The following is a 16,314-nucleotide window of genomic DNA, read 5'->3' as shown; positions in this document are numbered from 1 at the left end:
TAAAGCGCGATGACGATTTGCGCTCGATATCGTGGCGAATTTGATTTAAACAGAAAGGAATAGTTAGATATGAAAAGTGAGAGTCGTTTAGCAGTCTTGATTTTGCGCAATGAAAACGAAACACAAAAAATCAATTGCTGACTATAGCTCTCCGATTCAAATTATAAATGTTATTTAATTAATGTTTCTGGTTCACGGCTGATCCAAAAAAATATTAAAAAGGGAAAGGAGTAGGAGATGAATGGAGATGAATGAAAGATAACAGAAACTTGATTGAGTGAAATCCAAAAATCAAATACTGTGCACCACTTTTTCGTTTTGGTGTCGGGGGAAGAAAAAAGCGCGTAAAGTGCAGGTAGATTTAAGTTTCATTATTACGTTGCCACAAAGTAAAACAGTTTGCCGACTTGAACTTTACTTTGTCAGCGAGCTAATGGTTCGTCTCTTCGCTTTTATTATACACAAACTCATTTAATTAAATCTTGTAAACAAATACTCTTAACTCATATCCGACGAAAATAAATCGTGTAATAATATATACCTCGACAATTCAATTTCGTTTTTTGTTAATGCATCCCTCAGCACGTGCCAATCAGCTATAAACAAAGAGCAATTGCCCTCATGACGCTTCTCGGAAATCAAAGAGTCCTCTGAAATTGGGGTTGAGTGTTGACAAGATACTTTCCAGGTATGTGATACCCAATTACGAATCCTTTCAATTTCTCGTTTTGTCGTCAATAGTTTCCTTGGCTCGACCATAAGAATAATGCATGCAGAATCGTCGCTGCATTCTTTGCCACCTAACATCTCAAAGTCTGCTTCAGTAGGCAGGCCTCTTGGTTGTCGAACTGTATTCATCACTCGTTTGCACATGTCACCTATCAATCTTCTCTCATTTAGTGCTCTTGAGAACACAATAATCCCTCTGTTCATTATTGTTAAAAGTATTTTATAAGAAGAGCCGTATGTTGCTAGGTCTTCGTGGCATAACGACGACCGTACAGTTGTGTCATCATTCTTTCCTGTAGTATCATTATCTTGAAGTAAAGTTTTCAGAATGTCATCGTTTTCATTGGAACTATTGAATGTCGTCCTGGTAACACCGATTGCCTCTCTTGCAAAATTCTGCAATTCTTCATAGCTAATAGTGTCTCTCCAGTCTCTATCCCATTGAATTTTACTCACACGTGGCCATCGCAGCACATAAGTAGTAGATTGGCCCGCCCTATCAAAACTGCCACCATACACATCAAAAACGATGGGATACTGAAAGTAGATCTCAATAACATTTTTCAAGCCCAGATCGATAAAATAATCCATATTTCCAGGCGGGATTCTAAGACCGTGCAATATAATGTATTCTTGAAGTTTGAGTCGTTCCTGTTCGTTGATCCCAAAAGATACTGTTGAAACGACCTGAAATTGCGGTCGTGCAGAAAACCTAAGGACCGCTTCTTTGTTCAATAAGCAGCCTAAGAAAAATGTGTTATATACGCACACGCCAGCTGTTCGGGTTGAATTAGCAGCATTACTCAAGTTGTGATTCAGAAAACTTACATTTTAGCTCTCGACTTCTATTCACGTCAATTGCAGCGCCTACAACTGCAAAATCTGCACTATCACCCTGGCCTGAAATGTAGTCTTTCTTCAATTTAACCCATTGATGACCATTAATGCCCATTGATGAGCCAATGTATGTTGCAGACGATCTTTTCACAACAATTCCTTCCGACTTATCTTCTACAACTCTCGCATATGTTTCCTGCAAATCCTTCACGTTCTTCAGGCAGATTTTAGTAGATTTGGCGAGCATTGAATATCCCGGAACTTCAGTTATTATTGATTCAAGTAACATTCTTCTCGCCGAATATGGTTGAGAAAGTAAACTTATGCCATTTAAGTACAGCATGTCAAAAAACACAACCATTAAATGTTCATATTTTTTCGAAATGCTGCATGGAGCATCAATTGTGACTCCAGCTCTAGTGACATGGTCCCGAATGCGATGAAATTCGGCAATCTTTTGCTTCTTCTCATCAAACACTACCATTTCACCTTCAAGAATTACTGAAGATTTTATGTTATATAATGATGTATGCTCCCCAGTCAACGCCATGACGATAGACTTGTGCACTCCTTTTCTATCAAGGGTTGAGTCCCTACCGCTTTTGCTAAAAATCCTAATCGTAAATGGATTCACGTTTACATGAATTTGCATTCTTTCTCCGTCATATTTGATTTCTGCGTGTGCGTCATCAAAATCGCACGCTTTTTGTACGTCTTCCAATCTCTATATGTCCGTTAGTAAAACATATTCCAAAGAAATCCAAATCCATACTGTCTTACCCGAGCTTTCAAACATGAGGGGATTCGAACTGGTATAAACAGTGTTGGACTCAGCCATTTCAAAATTCCTTCCTTGTATTGCTTAATCTTACTCTGTCCAATGTTTTTCTGTATTAAAAACAAATCGTACGGAGACTTGTAAAGAAAAGTAGTGGCTATTATAATATTTGAATGAAATGCGTAAAGGTATGGCAATGTGAAATGTAAACACTCCAAGGTGAAATCCATGGGAATTATTGCAGGTAGCAAATTTTTGTTAAGTATTCGTATTAACCATTTTATTTGATGAGATTTTAAACGAATAAATATTGGCCGTAAAATATCAGTCCGTCTAAACTGCTCAGCTTCTGCAACATTGCTCTTCTGAACAGTTTCACTCGAAAACTTGCTACTGCTTGCAAGTTGTGTAATCACACTGTTCACTTCTTCAACAGTAACAGCATTATTGGTATTTGTGTTATGCTCCTATACCTTGTTAGCGCGACTCTATCAAATGCAATGAGCAAAAAACCGTACCGCCATTCCGACGACTTCATTAACTACTACCGCCAACTCTTCTTTTTGATGAAACACTCTTGACATTATCATCGCTTCACGATTAGTTCCATTAAATCCCAATGCACGAGTAATTGTGTTTACAAGTTGAATTGTTTTGGTGTTTGTCGACCTATCCGGTCTCAGCTCTGGAAACAGACACGACAACACTGCTGATGCTTGGGTCTCATTATTCTGACCTCTAGATAATAAAATTTCTTCACAAAATTTCTCAAACCAATGTTTAATAGATTCATGTTTTTGAAACACCAGTTCGCGAGGTATCACTGCCCGTTTTGAAGCCAAATCAATCTTTTCTATTGCATCTAGCAGATCACAAATATCATTGAATAGCACCATAATCAATATATGTCATCTCATAAAAAGAAAACGAATTACAAAAACTTGAAACATGCATGAAGTTGATAAATTTCGTAAATTTCGTAGACTGTTATTTGCGTGGTTATTATATCTTTGCAAATTCTATTCAAAAAATCAATTGTGAAAATCATTCGATCTAGCGCGTGCGGTTGCACTTTTACAGTACGAATAAAACGAGGAAAAAGTTTTGTGCTTCCTGGTTTTTGTATTTTTTTAAATTCTTTGGATCATAAAAATATTTGTTACATATTGATTTTATATTATCATTTCAAATGAACATTCTATACATGTATCTTCTAATTATAACTACAAATTGCAAAATTGGAATATAAGGTACTATTAGTATATTTAAACGTATAGTCATATCCCTCAATAATAATAAAAATGGCATAATTCAATACTCAAAAGACACGCTTTTGCAAAGAAAATTTCAACCAACAATTCTTCGACTCAAAAGTCTAGTACAAGTGTTCCAGCCACCTTCTCTAAATCCGAAGCCTCCATAGTTCGTTTCTTCTGCCCGGATGCATCAATCTCATTTGCTGTTCTCCATATAGCTTCTCGGGTAAATATTCTAAGATACTCTGCACTTGCATTTATTGCTGCTGCCGAAATCCTAGTTTCTGGTCGCTCGAAATTCTCTGCAAACAGTCGAGCCACAGTTTTAGGATTAAACTTAATGTTCACAGCGCCAGCATGAAAACCAGTATCTGATCCACCATCTGACATTGTAAAACTAATATCCGTGTGCGTTTGGATCCAATGTAAAAATGGTCACAGTTGTTAATTTGGCATAGTTGCGGATGAAACGCAATCGTGATAACGCGTGGTCAGATTACGCGCGGAACGTAGGGTAAATAACTCGCGTTGTCGTAGCGACCAGTGTTTTTACTTCACGTCATTCGCAAACATTTACATTTCGTGAATACTGATGGATGTCGACAGACCATCTGATTTAGAGATCAATGAAAATTTTAATACTCTACATGTAATTGGTCGTGGAGCATTTGCGACGTAATATATCAATCCAATCATAATCTTATTCGATCCAGCACTAACATACTTTTAAGGGTTTACTTATGCCGTGTTAAAGATGAACGAAACTTTTTGTTTGCAACCAAGTTTATTAATAAAAAAGAGGCTGAAAAGCGTGGCGGGTTAACAAGAACCGATCTTTTAAAAGAAATTTGTTTGCATAAACTGGTGCGAAACCACAGACACATTGTTAACTTTAACGACTACAATGAAAACGAGACTTGGCTGTGGATCAAAATGCAAGCTGCACAAGGGGGTGACTTATTTGACAAAATTGAGCCAGACGTTGGCATTTCTGAAGAAATTGCACAAATGTATTTTATGCAGCTGCTATCTGCTGTCGAATATCTACATGGTCAAGGCGTTGCGCATCGAGATATTAAGCCCGAGAATATATTGCTTAGTGGCGGTGGAAACCTTCTGCTTTCTGACTTTGGGTTTGCGGCATTGTTTAAACATAAGGGGAAGACTAGGCAGTCGACTACTATTTGCGGAAGTCCTCCGTATGTTGCACCTGAAATTTTGAAAAGGCGACCGTACGCACCTGATAAATCTGATCTCTGGTCTTGTGGCATATTGCTGTTTGTTTTACTTACGGGATGCACACCATGGGAGGCTCCACTTAACGATGACATCGATTTTCATGAGTTCAAAAAGCTTAACGGGCGGTCAACAAGTTACCCATGGAATAGATTGTCACCAGATGTCCGATCGTTATTACGCGAAATGCTGAGACTAGATCCATCAAAGAGAAGAGAAATTCATGATTTACGAAAGCACCCATGGGCATACAGAACAAATAGATATATGGATAGACGAGGGCAATGCATAGATCCACTTTTCTTGGCACAGAAACTAATGGTGAACATGCACATTGATTTAAACTTAGAAAAAGTTAAAGTTAAGGAAGACACTAGGCCTATCGAACAGAGATTTGTTTCATTATCTCAATTTGATCATGGAACGGATCTTGTGCTAAATGATGCAAACTTGCGGTTTGCTAGTCAAGGCGGAGAATATGTCACGCGAGATATTGTGGAGAGTCCAAGAAAGAGGGCCCCAGTTACCTCCACGCCAGGTGGGACCGAAATTTCTTTACTTCAGTTTTCACAAACTAAATGGAGTCGAATTCCAACGATACTTGCTCAAGGCGCAACCACGTTTGCAGATATTTGTCCGCCGGATACGATTAATCGTTTTTTTGCAATACCCAAGTTAGAGCCGGCAATGCGCAGAGTATTGGTCGAGCTTCGCAATCTGCGTGCCACAACACCAGATATCGACAGTCTACCGGCACATAGTAAAGAAGCCAACTCATTGGCTGTATTGATGCAAGTAAACGACAGAAGAAAAATGAAGATGTCGGGGTATGTTACATTTCGCGAGCGGTTGGATTTACAAGGATTAACAGAAATCGAATTTTCAAAAATAAAGGGGGATCCTTTAGAGTGGAGAGCATTTTTTAAAAGAGCGGCATTGGCATGTAAGGATATTTTGTATACCGAGGAGGTTGAATAATAATTATTCCAACTTCAAAATCTAGTTATATTTACAAGACAATCTATCGTAATTTTAGAAAGAACTAATCAGTCGATGGCTTAACAACAAACTCGGTGAGCCACCAAGCGTGTAGGCGAACATCCGGAGTCAACTCTGGGTGGAAACTCGTTCCAAAAATATTTCCCTGTCGAACAGCAACAATGTCGCTACCCGGACCATCCAAAGTCGCCACTATCTCGACGGGAGTAGTATCATTCGAATCATAATCAAAAATTGGAGCTTTGACTAATCTCTCTGTTTCAGACTCAACATCAACTTGCCGATCTTGTAATGTCAATAACTTCTCTACTATCGGGGCTCGAATAAAGACAGCTTTGAACGGATCCTCCAACTCTTCGTTTATGAATGGAAGTTTAATTTCCTTTTCAAATGACTCCGTCTGTCTACCAAAATGGTTTCTTTGACAGCGAACATGGAGACCTCCAACTAGCTCTTGCCCTCCTCTCTTCGCCTTTGATGCTTCATCTGAAAGTAAGATCAAGCCGGCACAAGTTCCCCATACTGGCTTCTTCTCGACCCTAAAATACAGATATTTAATATTATCATCTTTAATCAGCATTTGGAGCAATGTATACCTGACATATCTCCGCAGAGGTTCTAGGATACCAGTACTTTCGGCAATCAAACTAATTGATGTGCTTTCGCCACCTTACGGAAGTTAATTCTGATTATGAAATTTTCAAAATTCAAAACATACCAGGAAATACGAGCGCATCTGAAAGAGCCAGCTGCTCTGGAGTTCTGATTTCCTGAATAATAACATCAACACTAGCTAGTGGTGAACCGTGTTTGGCAATGTTGACAGCTTTTTGTAAATGATTTTTGTGCTCCGCAAAAGCACCTTGAAGAGCTAAAATGCCCACGACAACTTGCTGTTTAGGCATTTCCGTAATAATCAAAAATGTATTCTGTAGTTTTATAGCCTAGGCCGACAAATATAAATTTGAGATAGTCAATAATTTGGTCAATATAGTGGGTTACGATTGCCGTGTGTATAGATGAATTGTTATGCGCGGCTGGGGCCAAGGTAAAAAGAAAAGCGTCCATGGTCGTAAAACAACAAAACACGTTTACTACATAATATATGGAATGGCTATGTTTAATTTAAAGGTCATAGGAATTTCTGAAGTTCAAGCCACAGACATTGAGTTTAAGGACTAGAATCAATGAAAAGAGATCAGTGACAAAACAGTTGTGGAATAGGCGCACATATAAGTTCTTCATTGCCAACCCTGATAAGTTTTTTTTGGTACTCATTCGAACACAAGACGAGTAAGAGGTTGCCCGAGTTTATGAACGAATAACTAGGGCTGTTCACGGTACGATATCTGCATGGTTTTTAATATCCGCATCCGCATCCGCAAAATTATCTGCAAAGAAAATACATGCGGATACGATATCTGCAAAAAATCATCACGTGACTGGTATTCTATTAGGGCGAGCGAATTAAGAGATATTTGCCTTAATATGATTATATTATAATTAAAAGATATATTTTTCCTCCATTTGGGAACTCTGACAACATTGCAAAGTGAAAAATAAGGCGCGTCACCCTTACAAATGTTATTGTATGTTCGAGTAAAAGAGTTACGTTAAAACACTTGTGCCTGAACTTGCAAACAATAAATAGTAGTCTAATTCACAAACTTAATTTTTAGTTTTTCTAACATCTATTATTCATAAATATTAAACATATTGACTACTTATACTGTTGCTTTGATTCATGACAAATCGATATCGAATCAGACGTTAAACAATGGGCCTCGTACTGTTTGCTGTGTACACACTGTGGCTGACTTACATAGTTAATTGTATTGTATTGACTTAATAACAAATGACAAACTGGCGCTCGCAGATTCGCCAATAACCCCGGCAAACTATCTTTACATAACTAACCATTATATACTTTACTAATGTATAAACCTTCTGCAAAACTTGCAAACCTGGCCTCGTAACTCAAATCTTCTTCATTTGCAACAATTCACGCCAATCTTTTCGTATACGCTTTCATTGGAACTCGTTGCACTACTTGCCATTAATTGATAGCATGTCTGAAGAACAACCCGCCACTCTTTCGTTCGCCCAGGTCAAAGAACATGATAAAGTAGATGACTTGTGGATGGTCATTCACGGCAAAGTTTACGATGTGACCAAATTCGTCGACGAGCATCCGTATGTTTCATATATTCTATTGTATTGACGATTTTTGTGTTTTTTAATTGGGTTTCTAATGGTTGATTAGTGGTGGCGAAGAAGTCCTAATCGACACAGCCGGAATCGACGCGACTGATGCTTTCGAAGTACATTTTACCTGTGGTTAATAAACTACCTTTATGCTAATTATCTCGTGGTTTTTAGGACGTGGGACATTCCGACGAAGCTAGAGACATCTTGAACAAGCTGCATGTCGGCGACTTAGACCCATCGGTAGGAAAATAGTCAAACGCATGATTTACTATGTTGTGTTTTTAACAAATTCTTTTTAGGAAGTGCCAAAGAATTCCAAGAAATTTGCTGCTACGTCCACAAGCACTTCGACTAGCTCTGAATCGTATGTTTATGCCTGTGTTTTTTTACAGCTATTCTCTAACAAAGTATATATTAGAAGCTCGTTCAGCATCATCGCCATCATTGCTGCTTTGGTCGGTATCGGCTACTACGGCTATCTTCAATATTCCAAGTCTACGTCTGCTGGCAATTCAGACTAAACAAAACATTCTGTTGTCAATTGCAGCGTCCTTATTTTAGCCTTAGTACATAGATAATATAATTAATGATTTTAATGTAGTATGTAGTATAATCAAGAGTAGCGTCTCTTTTTTACATTTTAATTTCCTTAAAATGGGTTATAACCCTTCACGTCAATTATCTATAACTTATATTAACTATACATTATTTGTACATGCGAAACGCCAACGCGAAATGGTGTGGCAAATACTTTCATATAGGAATTTCGTATCATGATGATAGTATGTTTGCTCTATACGAAATGTTAGTTTTAATTGTTACCCGGTTTTTTGCTATCTGCCCATCTGCACATCGTACATTGATTTTTATATGCAAGAAACTACCACAGTTTAAGAATCATTTGTGACTTTTAAGATGACTCTGATAAAAAGTTACTGAATGACTGTTTTCAATAATTTGTATAGGAATGGAGCTCTGTTCCGGTTCAGCAGTGTATATATGCGAACATGGCGAACAAAGATTATCGTAAAGACGTGAAAGATTTTTCTCTTAATAGTGACCCTGTCGATATCCTTATAATAGGTAGAGTTGTGCGACGGACTGTTTTTTTGTTTACAAAGTTTTGACCTTAATTGTGTGCCAGGTAACGGACCTTCTGCACTTACATTATCCTACCTATTACATGGAAATATCCCTTTTTATGATTCAAATGGTACTTACGGTCCTCATCCTGATCCTACGCTTCACTCTCTTTTATCGCCAGTTTCTTCGTTATATGAGGACATTCTTCACAATGTCTCACTTCAACAATATCTCGTGCATGCCCACCGTCCTTTTACGTCACAAGCTGTCTCTCCCGTTAATTTTTTACTAGACTCCCTCGTTGCCCCTAATTTCGACACAAACATTAACGCGAAAGATCAATCACGCATTCGATGGGATTTTGACAGATCTGAAGCTATCAATCATTTGGTTATTGGTTCTAGTCTTGTTCCTGGAGGTCAATGGGCGGACAAGAATGTGCCGTCGAAGACTTTGAGTTATGCCGAAATGTTATCGCTTCCTGGGTATTCATTTGATGATTTTTATAAGGCTCGTTATGGTACTTCACTTCCTTCATTTACACGACCGTACCGTCATGATGTCAAGTATTATTATTCCATATATCCCCAGAAAGTAGGAATTAATGATTGCGTTCACACCAATATTACAGTTCTTTCACTTCATCGTTCATCATCAAGCAAATTTAAATTCACAGCCATAATTCAAAATAATGATACTAAACAAATCAAGGTGATTAATGCCAAGTCAACAGTTTTAGCCACCGGCGTGCTTTCTCATCCTGCTCCTCCAGATCCATCCCTGCATCCGATAATTAACAAGGGCGTAGATTTTACAGCCTCAAGCCCTAATAATGAAGATGCAATGCTAATTATTGGAAGCGGCTTCTCGGCTGCTGACGCTGTTCTTGCTACCGATCGTCGTCAAAAAATTATTCATGTCTTCAGATGGGATCCAAAGGGCAAGCCTTCACCACTGCGTGCTTGTCACGAGGAGGCTTATCCCGAATATGCCAACTTATATAAGCATATGAGGTCTTCAGTACGCTCCAAGCCGCTTCCAGCTGATCATGGAGATAAACGCAAAGATTTTTTGGCCAACCGGTATGAGGGTATACCAAATGGCAAAGTAGTCGACTGTTCTACAAACCTGATTCGCATTTTATTGCCCTCTGGTGTAATAATTGAAAGAAGATTTTCAAACTTGAAATGTTTTGTTGGTCGTATTGGTATCATCTCATACCTTTCAGGCTCTTTGCGAACAGAAATTGGAGTCCCTGCTGATCAATTTTGGGTTTCTAAGGAATCCTTCCGGAATAGGATTCAGAATGGTATTTATAGATGGGTACATACTGGTCTCAGAAAACGCAGTGACAAAGTACTCAATGACTGCGATAAGTTTGATGGCAAAATTGTAAATTATGACTATGATTATTGTGCAACATATGGTTTAGAATTAACACATGATTTATTTGTTATTGGAAGTTTATTGGGTGACTCTCTTGTACGATATTCTCTAGGTTCTTGTGTTTTAGTAGCGGCAAACCTTATAGATCGAAAATAGAAATTTGTAAACAGATCAGAAATTTGTTAAATTTATATACTATTATATTGAAATGTTTATTTTTTTTTTGGTTTGCATGGCCATTATTTCTTTGCTGCCTTTTGGCCCTCCTTGAGGTCCATATATCTTTTTTCATCAACACGTTGCAAAAAATCTTGCTTCAGCAGATATCCACCTTTGTTGTGCCGTTTTAAGTCATCCTCTATGCCTTCATTTTGTACAAAATCTTGCCAATCCATTTTTGATTTTTCAAGAGTATTTATTTTTGTTGGCTTGCCTTTGTTAGCCATGGCATCTAATGATGAAGGCTTGCGCCGTCGCGGCGGAGGTCCGGGACGTTTCGGCGGTTGACCAATTGCAGTCGTTGCAGTCGTTGCAGTAGTTACTTTTGATTGCGTTTGTCGTTTGAAAAACTCTTGAGCTTCAGGTGAATTTTTTTTCACCCGTTTTTCTCTTGTCATGACCTGCTTTGCAAATTCATATGTCTCAGTGATTGTGGCATAATCGTCTTCATGTGCTTTCGTAGATGATCCTGACTCCTTTAACGACTTCCATATGGCATCAGCATCGATGTTTGATTTCGTTGCTTTGGCATGCTTTTTGCTAAATGAAAACTTAGTTCTTTCAAACCAAACAAATTGTAAGATGTAAGCTTTACTCTGCTTCTTCGGCAATCCGTTGCGCTCGAGTCAAGATCTTGATTCCATCTACTTGATCATCATGATTGTCGTTTGATTTAATCCGTTTATTATCATTTGGATCACCAGTCTGGTTGTCGCGTTTAAGCTTGTTCTTTACAAGCACGATCCCTTCATTGTCAACGTCTCCTTGGTTATCTTCATCTTCTTCATCTTCATCAGATAATGACAATCCGTCCGCCACCGCGTGTGGATCAAAATCTTCATCCTCTGATTCATGGTACTCTTCTTCATCTTTATCTAGCGGAGCTGATGTTGTGTCTATATAATCCGACATGTCGATTCATACTTAGCACCGACGACGAAATTGTCAATTAACTGACCACTATTAATTATGTAATGTAATGTTAAAAACACAATGAAATCCCACACTTGGCACTGGCGTGGGAAGTTACTACTGATATTTGAACAATACATTTTTAATTTACATTTAATTAAATGCGGGGTTTATTGTTCCATTGTATCTATTAGCATTATGAACTGGTACACCACATCATCTACTGTGTCATTGTGCCGGTGTACTTCCCAACGTCGCCGCGATCTTCGCAGCGGGCGCACCGTCTCAAAGTCGCAAACGGGATTGCAGGATACCATAAGGATATAAAAATAATAAACATAGTATCCATAATACAGATGGGTACACTCTTAAGTTAATGGGATTCTTGTTTTGCGACAACCTGATAACAGGGCAAAGCAACTAGACCGAATACTACAGCTGCTCGACAGCTGCTCGATGGCTCGCACTTGACCGGATTACCAGTTGGGATATGCCGCTAGTGTTCAACTTTGTTGCTGCTGCGAACGGCTATAGCCTAAGATTAAGAAGTCTCAGGCCCTTTTCTCAATAGCTTATAGGTGAAGCCCAATACTAAAATTGCCTGTGACATTACCGAGGGTCGAATGCATTCGTCGGAAGTAATATGAAAACCGGATCTGAATAACATGTTCAACAAAAGCGAAGGAGCTGGTAAACCAATATGGATGAAATTTTTATTGCTGCTGCACGTTTTTACGTCCAGATAAAAAAAATTATTGACACAACTAGTTTTGGAGTGATTGCCCATAAAAACAATCTCATGCAGGTTTAAACAGTCAGTTTGTGGCGATAGCTGGCCGAGCAAGGAGTGCATATATGACCATCGGCCTATTCATAATCATAGGTTTTCAGACTCCGACAAAAGATTACAACTCGTCACTTCGGTCAAATCTGTAGATGTAATTATGGCGTATAATTTCCATTAAAGAAATAGCGCCATCAGATCCGCAAACACGGGTGAGCATTTTTTAAGATCAAAAGACAAGAACTTTTCCTATCTCAACAAATAAATCATATTGCTGATTTCGCCTTAAAATACACAACTAAAATGATGACTAGAACTTTCACACATGACAGCAAAATGGTAAAAAAACTGTTGTCACACTACACGGCACACTACACCGGGCACTGAACCTAAAGAAATAATTTAAATAATTAATATATTCATTATTTTCCCTTAAACCCGAATCCATTTTCCTCCCATTTCACAGCACTCTTTCTTTTTCCCATTAATATATCCTTTAAAAAAATACAGAGATACCCATATTCTGTTAGAAAGAAATAGAATCCTTCCATCCTGTTCCAATCATTCAAATTAACAAGGAAATCAATCAATCTTTTCAAAGAAAAGACAAAAAAAAAATTAAGAAAAAAAAAGCACCATGAACTTTTGTCTATAAAACCCCAATAATTTGTAACCTTTTCCCATATAACTTTTGTATTCTTTTTCTTGTTCATCTCAGTGAACTCAAAAAAAAAAAAAAAAAAAAAAGAATACAAATTAGAAAAAAAAAAAAAAGTACCAAGTAAAATAAGACAACTTGTGACCCAAATTAGTTCCTTTTCACATATAATACACACAAGCTATAAAGAAAAAATAGAATCCATCATGCACCATCATGGAGAAACGAGACAATTAGAAAGAAAAAGTTCGAGCTTAGGAAAATGAAATAAAACTTTGAATAAAAAAAAGCAATGAAAGCCATAAAGCCAGTAACATTTTCATCATGAACAAACCCACATCAAACTAAGATATGGACGAGACAAAATAAACCCAGTTAAACACGCATACATAAAACAAAAAAGGAAAAAAAAAAAGAAAGTAAAAAATGTATCACCCCGTTTATAATCCGAAAATGTAATGCACACCCGAAAGTCTATAAAAAAAGAAATTCCTTTTAGATGCGCTAGAAAACCTCATTTCTTTTTTAGAAATAAGATTTGTATGAAACATAAACGAGGCCATGTCACTGGCCTGACACAAAATAACAATAAAAATCAATAAAAAGCAATAAGGCAGAAAGAAACTGAAAGAAGACGAAAACTGCTTTGAGAACAAGAAAATAAGCGTGATAAAATTATATTTATGGCGCAGTCCGTCGATATCTTGCAAAACTGAATTTACCACCAGCTGCTCTGGTTGTTGCCACCACCATAGGACGGGGCGGCGTTACCGCCGTATCCGCCATAAGAAGAGCCACCACCGTAGCCACCGCCATAAGAAGAGCCACCACCGTAGCCACCACCGTAGCTGCTACCATGGTCGTAGCCACCGCCACCACCACCGCGTCTGAAGTCACGGTTGCCTGAGGTGCGACCGCCACGGCCTCCACGACCACCACGGGAATATCCACCTTCAGCAGCAACTTGTTCCAAGAAATCAGGGACTTCTTGATTAGCCTCCTTAAGAATGTCAATGAGCTCTTTAGCAACACCCTTATTTCCACGATTGAAGAAAGCAGTGGCAATACCCGTGTTACCTGCACGGCCGGTACGACCAATACGATGAACGTAGTCATCAATATCAGTAGGAAGATCGTAATTCACGACGTGTGTGACATTAGGAATATCAAGACCACGAGCAGCAACAGCAGTGGCAACCATAATGGGCGCAGCACCCGATCTAAACATATCAAGAGCAGTTTCACGCTCACGCTGGCTGCGATCACCATGGATAGACGTAGCTGGAAAGTCCTGGTTGATCAAGAAATCACAAAGAGAATCAGCCATACGTTTAGTCTCAGTGAAAATAAGAGTAAGACCTCCTTTGTTCGACGAAAGGATGTCAAGAAGAACCGATCGCTTATCGTTATCTTCAACATACTCAATCTTCTGAGTAATGTTTTCAGAAGTAGAGCCAACACGACCAACAGAAAGAAAAATGTAGTTCTGTAAAAAGTCACGAGCAAGAATTTGAATATCCTTAGCGAAAGTGGCAGAAAACATGAGAGTTTGCCTATCTTGAGCTGAAGGCATATCTTCTCCCTCAACAATTCTTCTAATTTGAGGTTCGAAACCCATATCAAGCATTCTATCGGCCTCATCAAGTACCAAGAACTTGATATTAGCAAGAGAAATGCGGCCACGTTCCAAGAGATCGATTAATCTTCCAGGAGTAGCAACAAGAAGATCACATCCTCTTTCGATTTGACGTAACTGGCTACCAATATCAGCGCCACCGTAGACAACACAAGGAACAACCCATGATCTGTAAGCAAATTTTCTAGCTTCGTCATAAATCTGAGAGACAAGCTCACGAGTGGGAGCAAGAATAAGAGAAGTAGGATAAGCTTTTCTAGTGCGATTGAAACTGGCATTGTCGTCTCCAGCGTCTGGGCGCGGAGCAGGTCCTTCGGTATAAGCACGTGAAAGAATAGGGAAGAGAAAACCACCAGTCTTTCCAGAACCAGTCTGGGCGCACGCCATCAAATCCCGTCCACCAGTGACAATAGGAATGGAGTATTTCTGGACAGGGGTTGGCTTTGTGTAGCTGAAATAGTGTTAGATTGAATACCAAAAAATTCTAAGATACAACATACCCTGACAGCTCAATGTTGGAAAGCAAAAGCTCTTCAACAGGAGGCGTCGTAAAAGCAGAGATAGGCTCGGGAACATCATCACCAGAAGCCTCGACTGGAATGTCGTCGTAGTTATCAAAATTGATACCGGTGTTTTGTCTGGTTCCATCATCTGGAGATCCAAATAGATCCTTTTCGATTTTGGTAACTCTGAGACCTGGAACATGCTTTCCATTTACAAACTGGCCTTGACTGGGGGCACGGAAATCATTCTTGTGTTGATCTCTATCATTTCTGAAACCGACGTTACGGCCATAACCACCACCGCCACCATAGCCATTGCGAGATCGGTAATTGTCGCCGCCATAACCGCCACGAGAATAACCACCCCTGGAACCTCGATCATAACCGCCACCACGAGAGTAGCCATTGTTGCTATACATATGGTTAACAACGATTCCTCTTTTCACAAAGATTTTCTTTTCGTTTGTTGTCTTCTTGATTGGAAAGCAGTTTTTCAGCCGCAAATTGGGGTTCGCAGAATCCGCCCGCCACCCAATCATATCCGCATCAGGTCCAAACAAACCAGAAACAAAGACGAACAAATGTAATATCAAAAAAAAAAAATTTTCTAACATACCCTTCACCGCTGTATCTTGAAGCAGAAAGACCACCTGGAATGTATCCAGAAGCACGAGCGTGAGGATGGACGTATTTGTTGGAAGAAGTTCCTTGAGAACCATCAGCGCCATTAGCAGGAGCTGCCTGCTCATTGACGCTCAAGTTACTAAAACGATCTGAAAAATCAGCCATATTGATTTGTCGTATATATAAGTATGAAAAAAAAGTTTTGGCTGTAAAAAAAAAAAAAGGAAACAAGAAGTTAAATAACTTTTTTCTCTGGTAAAAAAAAAGCAGAAAAAAAAGTTGAGCCCTTTGTGGCGCAAAACAAATCCGGGAGGCAAATCATGACATAAGCTAGTTAACTAACTAAAAGCAAAGCACCACCATTAGTCAGGTGCTTATTTGTTGATTTACATATTTTGAAATGGCAAATAAAAAAGTATAGGCCAGTGCTTAATTCATAAAAGAAAAATAATCTATATTATACATA

General features: G+C 38.7%; 8 protein-coding genes across 8 annotated transcripts; 3 read left to right on the top strand and 5 right to left on the bottom strand.

The window, feature by feature from the left end:
* Positions 1 to 422: 422 nt before the first annotated feature.
* On the bottom strand, positions 423 to 3,459 carry V1514DRAFT_329466 (uncharacterized protein). Its single transcript, XM_066927346.1, has 4 exons — positions 2,863 to 3,459; positions 2,347 to 2,811; positions 1,558 to 2,290; positions 423 to 1,505 (listed from the first exon to the last, which is right to left on the bottom strand). Exons 1-4 carry the CDS (start codon positions 3,238 to 3,240, stop codon positions 499 to 501), a joined length of 2,583 nt encoding a protein of 860 aa, XP_066783819.1. The 5' UTR covers positions 3,241 to 3,459; the 3' UTR covers positions 423 to 498.
* A 38-nt stretch (positions 3,460 to 3,497) lies between these two features.
* Positions 3,498 to 4,065, bottom strand: V1514DRAFT_329465 (CENP-S associating centromere protein X-domain-containing protein). Its single transcript, XM_066927345.1, has one exon. The coding sequence runs from the start codon at positions 3,988 to 3,990 to the stop codon at positions 3,712 to 3,714; it is 279 nt and encodes a 92-aa protein (XP_066783818.1). The 5' UTR covers positions 3,991 to 4,065; the 3' UTR covers positions 3,498 to 3,711.
* Positions 4,066 to 4,192: 127 nt separating this feature from the next.
* On the top strand, positions 4,193 to 6,149 carry V1514DRAFT_356229 (kinase-like domain-containing protein; the record flags this gene model as incomplete). Its single annotated transcript, XM_066929642.1, has 2 exons — positions 4,193 to 4,275; positions 4,332 to 6,149. 2 exons carry the CDS (start codon positions 4,193 to 4,195, stop codon positions 5,812 to 5,814), a joined length of 1,566 nt encoding a protein of 521 aa, XP_066783817.1. The 3' UTR covers positions 5,815 to 6,149.
* V1514DRAFT_351788 (class I glutamine amidotransferase-like protein) lies at positions 5,798 to 6,900 on the bottom strand. The gene is made up of 3 exons (XM_066929466.1): positions 6,554 to 6,900; positions 6,432 to 6,504; positions 5,798 to 6,374 (listed from the first exon to the last, which is right to left on the bottom strand). The coding sequence occupies exons 1-3, from the start codon at positions 6,738 to 6,740 to the stop codon at positions 5,879 to 5,881; spliced, it is 756 nt and encodes a 251-aa protein (XP_066783816.1). The 5' UTR covers positions 6,741 to 6,900; the 3' UTR covers positions 5,798 to 5,878.
* An 830-nt stretch (positions 6,901 to 7,730) lies between these two features.
* Positions 7,731 to 8,803, top strand: V1514DRAFT_329458 (cytochrome b5-like heme/steroid binding domain-containing protein). The gene is made up of 5 exons (XM_066927344.1): positions 7,731 to 8,028; positions 8,099 to 8,156; positions 8,215 to 8,283; positions 8,343 to 8,407; positions 8,462 to 8,803. Exons 1-5 carry the CDS (start codon positions 7,904 to 7,906, stop codon positions 8,562 to 8,564), a joined length of 420 nt encoding a protein of 139 aa, XP_066783815.1. The 5' UTR covers positions 7,731 to 7,903; the 3' UTR covers positions 8,565 to 8,803.
* Positions 8,804 to 8,834: 31 nt separating this feature from the next.
* On the top strand, positions 8,835 to 10,739 carry V1514DRAFT_329454 (uncharacterized protein). Its single transcript, XM_066927343.1, has 2 exons — positions 8,835 to 9,126; positions 9,188 to 10,739. Exons 1-2 carry the CDS (start codon positions 9,051 to 9,053, stop codon positions 10,666 to 10,668), a joined length of 1,557 nt encoding a protein of 518 aa, XP_066783814.1. The 5' UTR covers positions 8,835 to 9,050; the 3' UTR covers positions 10,669 to 10,739.
* Positions 10,602 to 11,692, bottom strand: V1514DRAFT_329452 (bucentaur or craniofacial development-domain-containing protein). Its single transcript, XM_066927342.1, has 2 exons — positions 11,327 to 11,692; positions 10,602 to 11,271 (listed from the first exon to the last, which is right to left on the bottom strand). The coding sequence occupies exons 1-2, from the start codon at positions 11,641 to 11,643 to the stop codon at positions 10,752 to 10,754; spliced, it is 837 nt and encodes a 278-aa protein (XP_066783813.1). The 5' UTR covers positions 11,644 to 11,692; the 3' UTR covers positions 10,602 to 10,751.
* A 2,111-nt stretch (positions 11,693 to 13,803) lies between these two features.
* V1514DRAFT_279715 (ATP-dependent RNA helicase ded1) lies at positions 13,804 to 16,013 on the bottom strand (the record flags this gene model as incomplete). The annotated part of the gene is made up of 3 exons (XM_066925018.1): positions 13,804 to 15,172; positions 15,222 to 15,635; positions 15,841 to 16,013. 3 exons carry the CDS (start codon positions 16,011 to 16,013, stop codon positions 13,804 to 13,806), a joined length of 1,956 nt encoding a protein of 651 aa, XP_066783812.1.
* Between the last annotated feature and the right edge of the window lie 301 nt (positions 16,014 to 16,314).

Source organism: Lipomyces japonicus (genome assembly GCF_038497905.1).
Source record: "Lipomyces japonicus strain CBS 7319 unplaced genomic scaffold V1514scaffold_15, whole genome shotgun sequence".
In the NCBI taxonomy this organism is placed as follows: domain Eukaryota; kingdom Fungi; phylum Ascomycota; class Lipomycetes; order Lipomycetales; family Lipomycetaceae; genus Lipomyces; species Lipomyces japonicus.
Note: the sequence above shows the minus strand (reverse complement) of the source record. Positions and strands in the feature narration are given on the sequence as shown.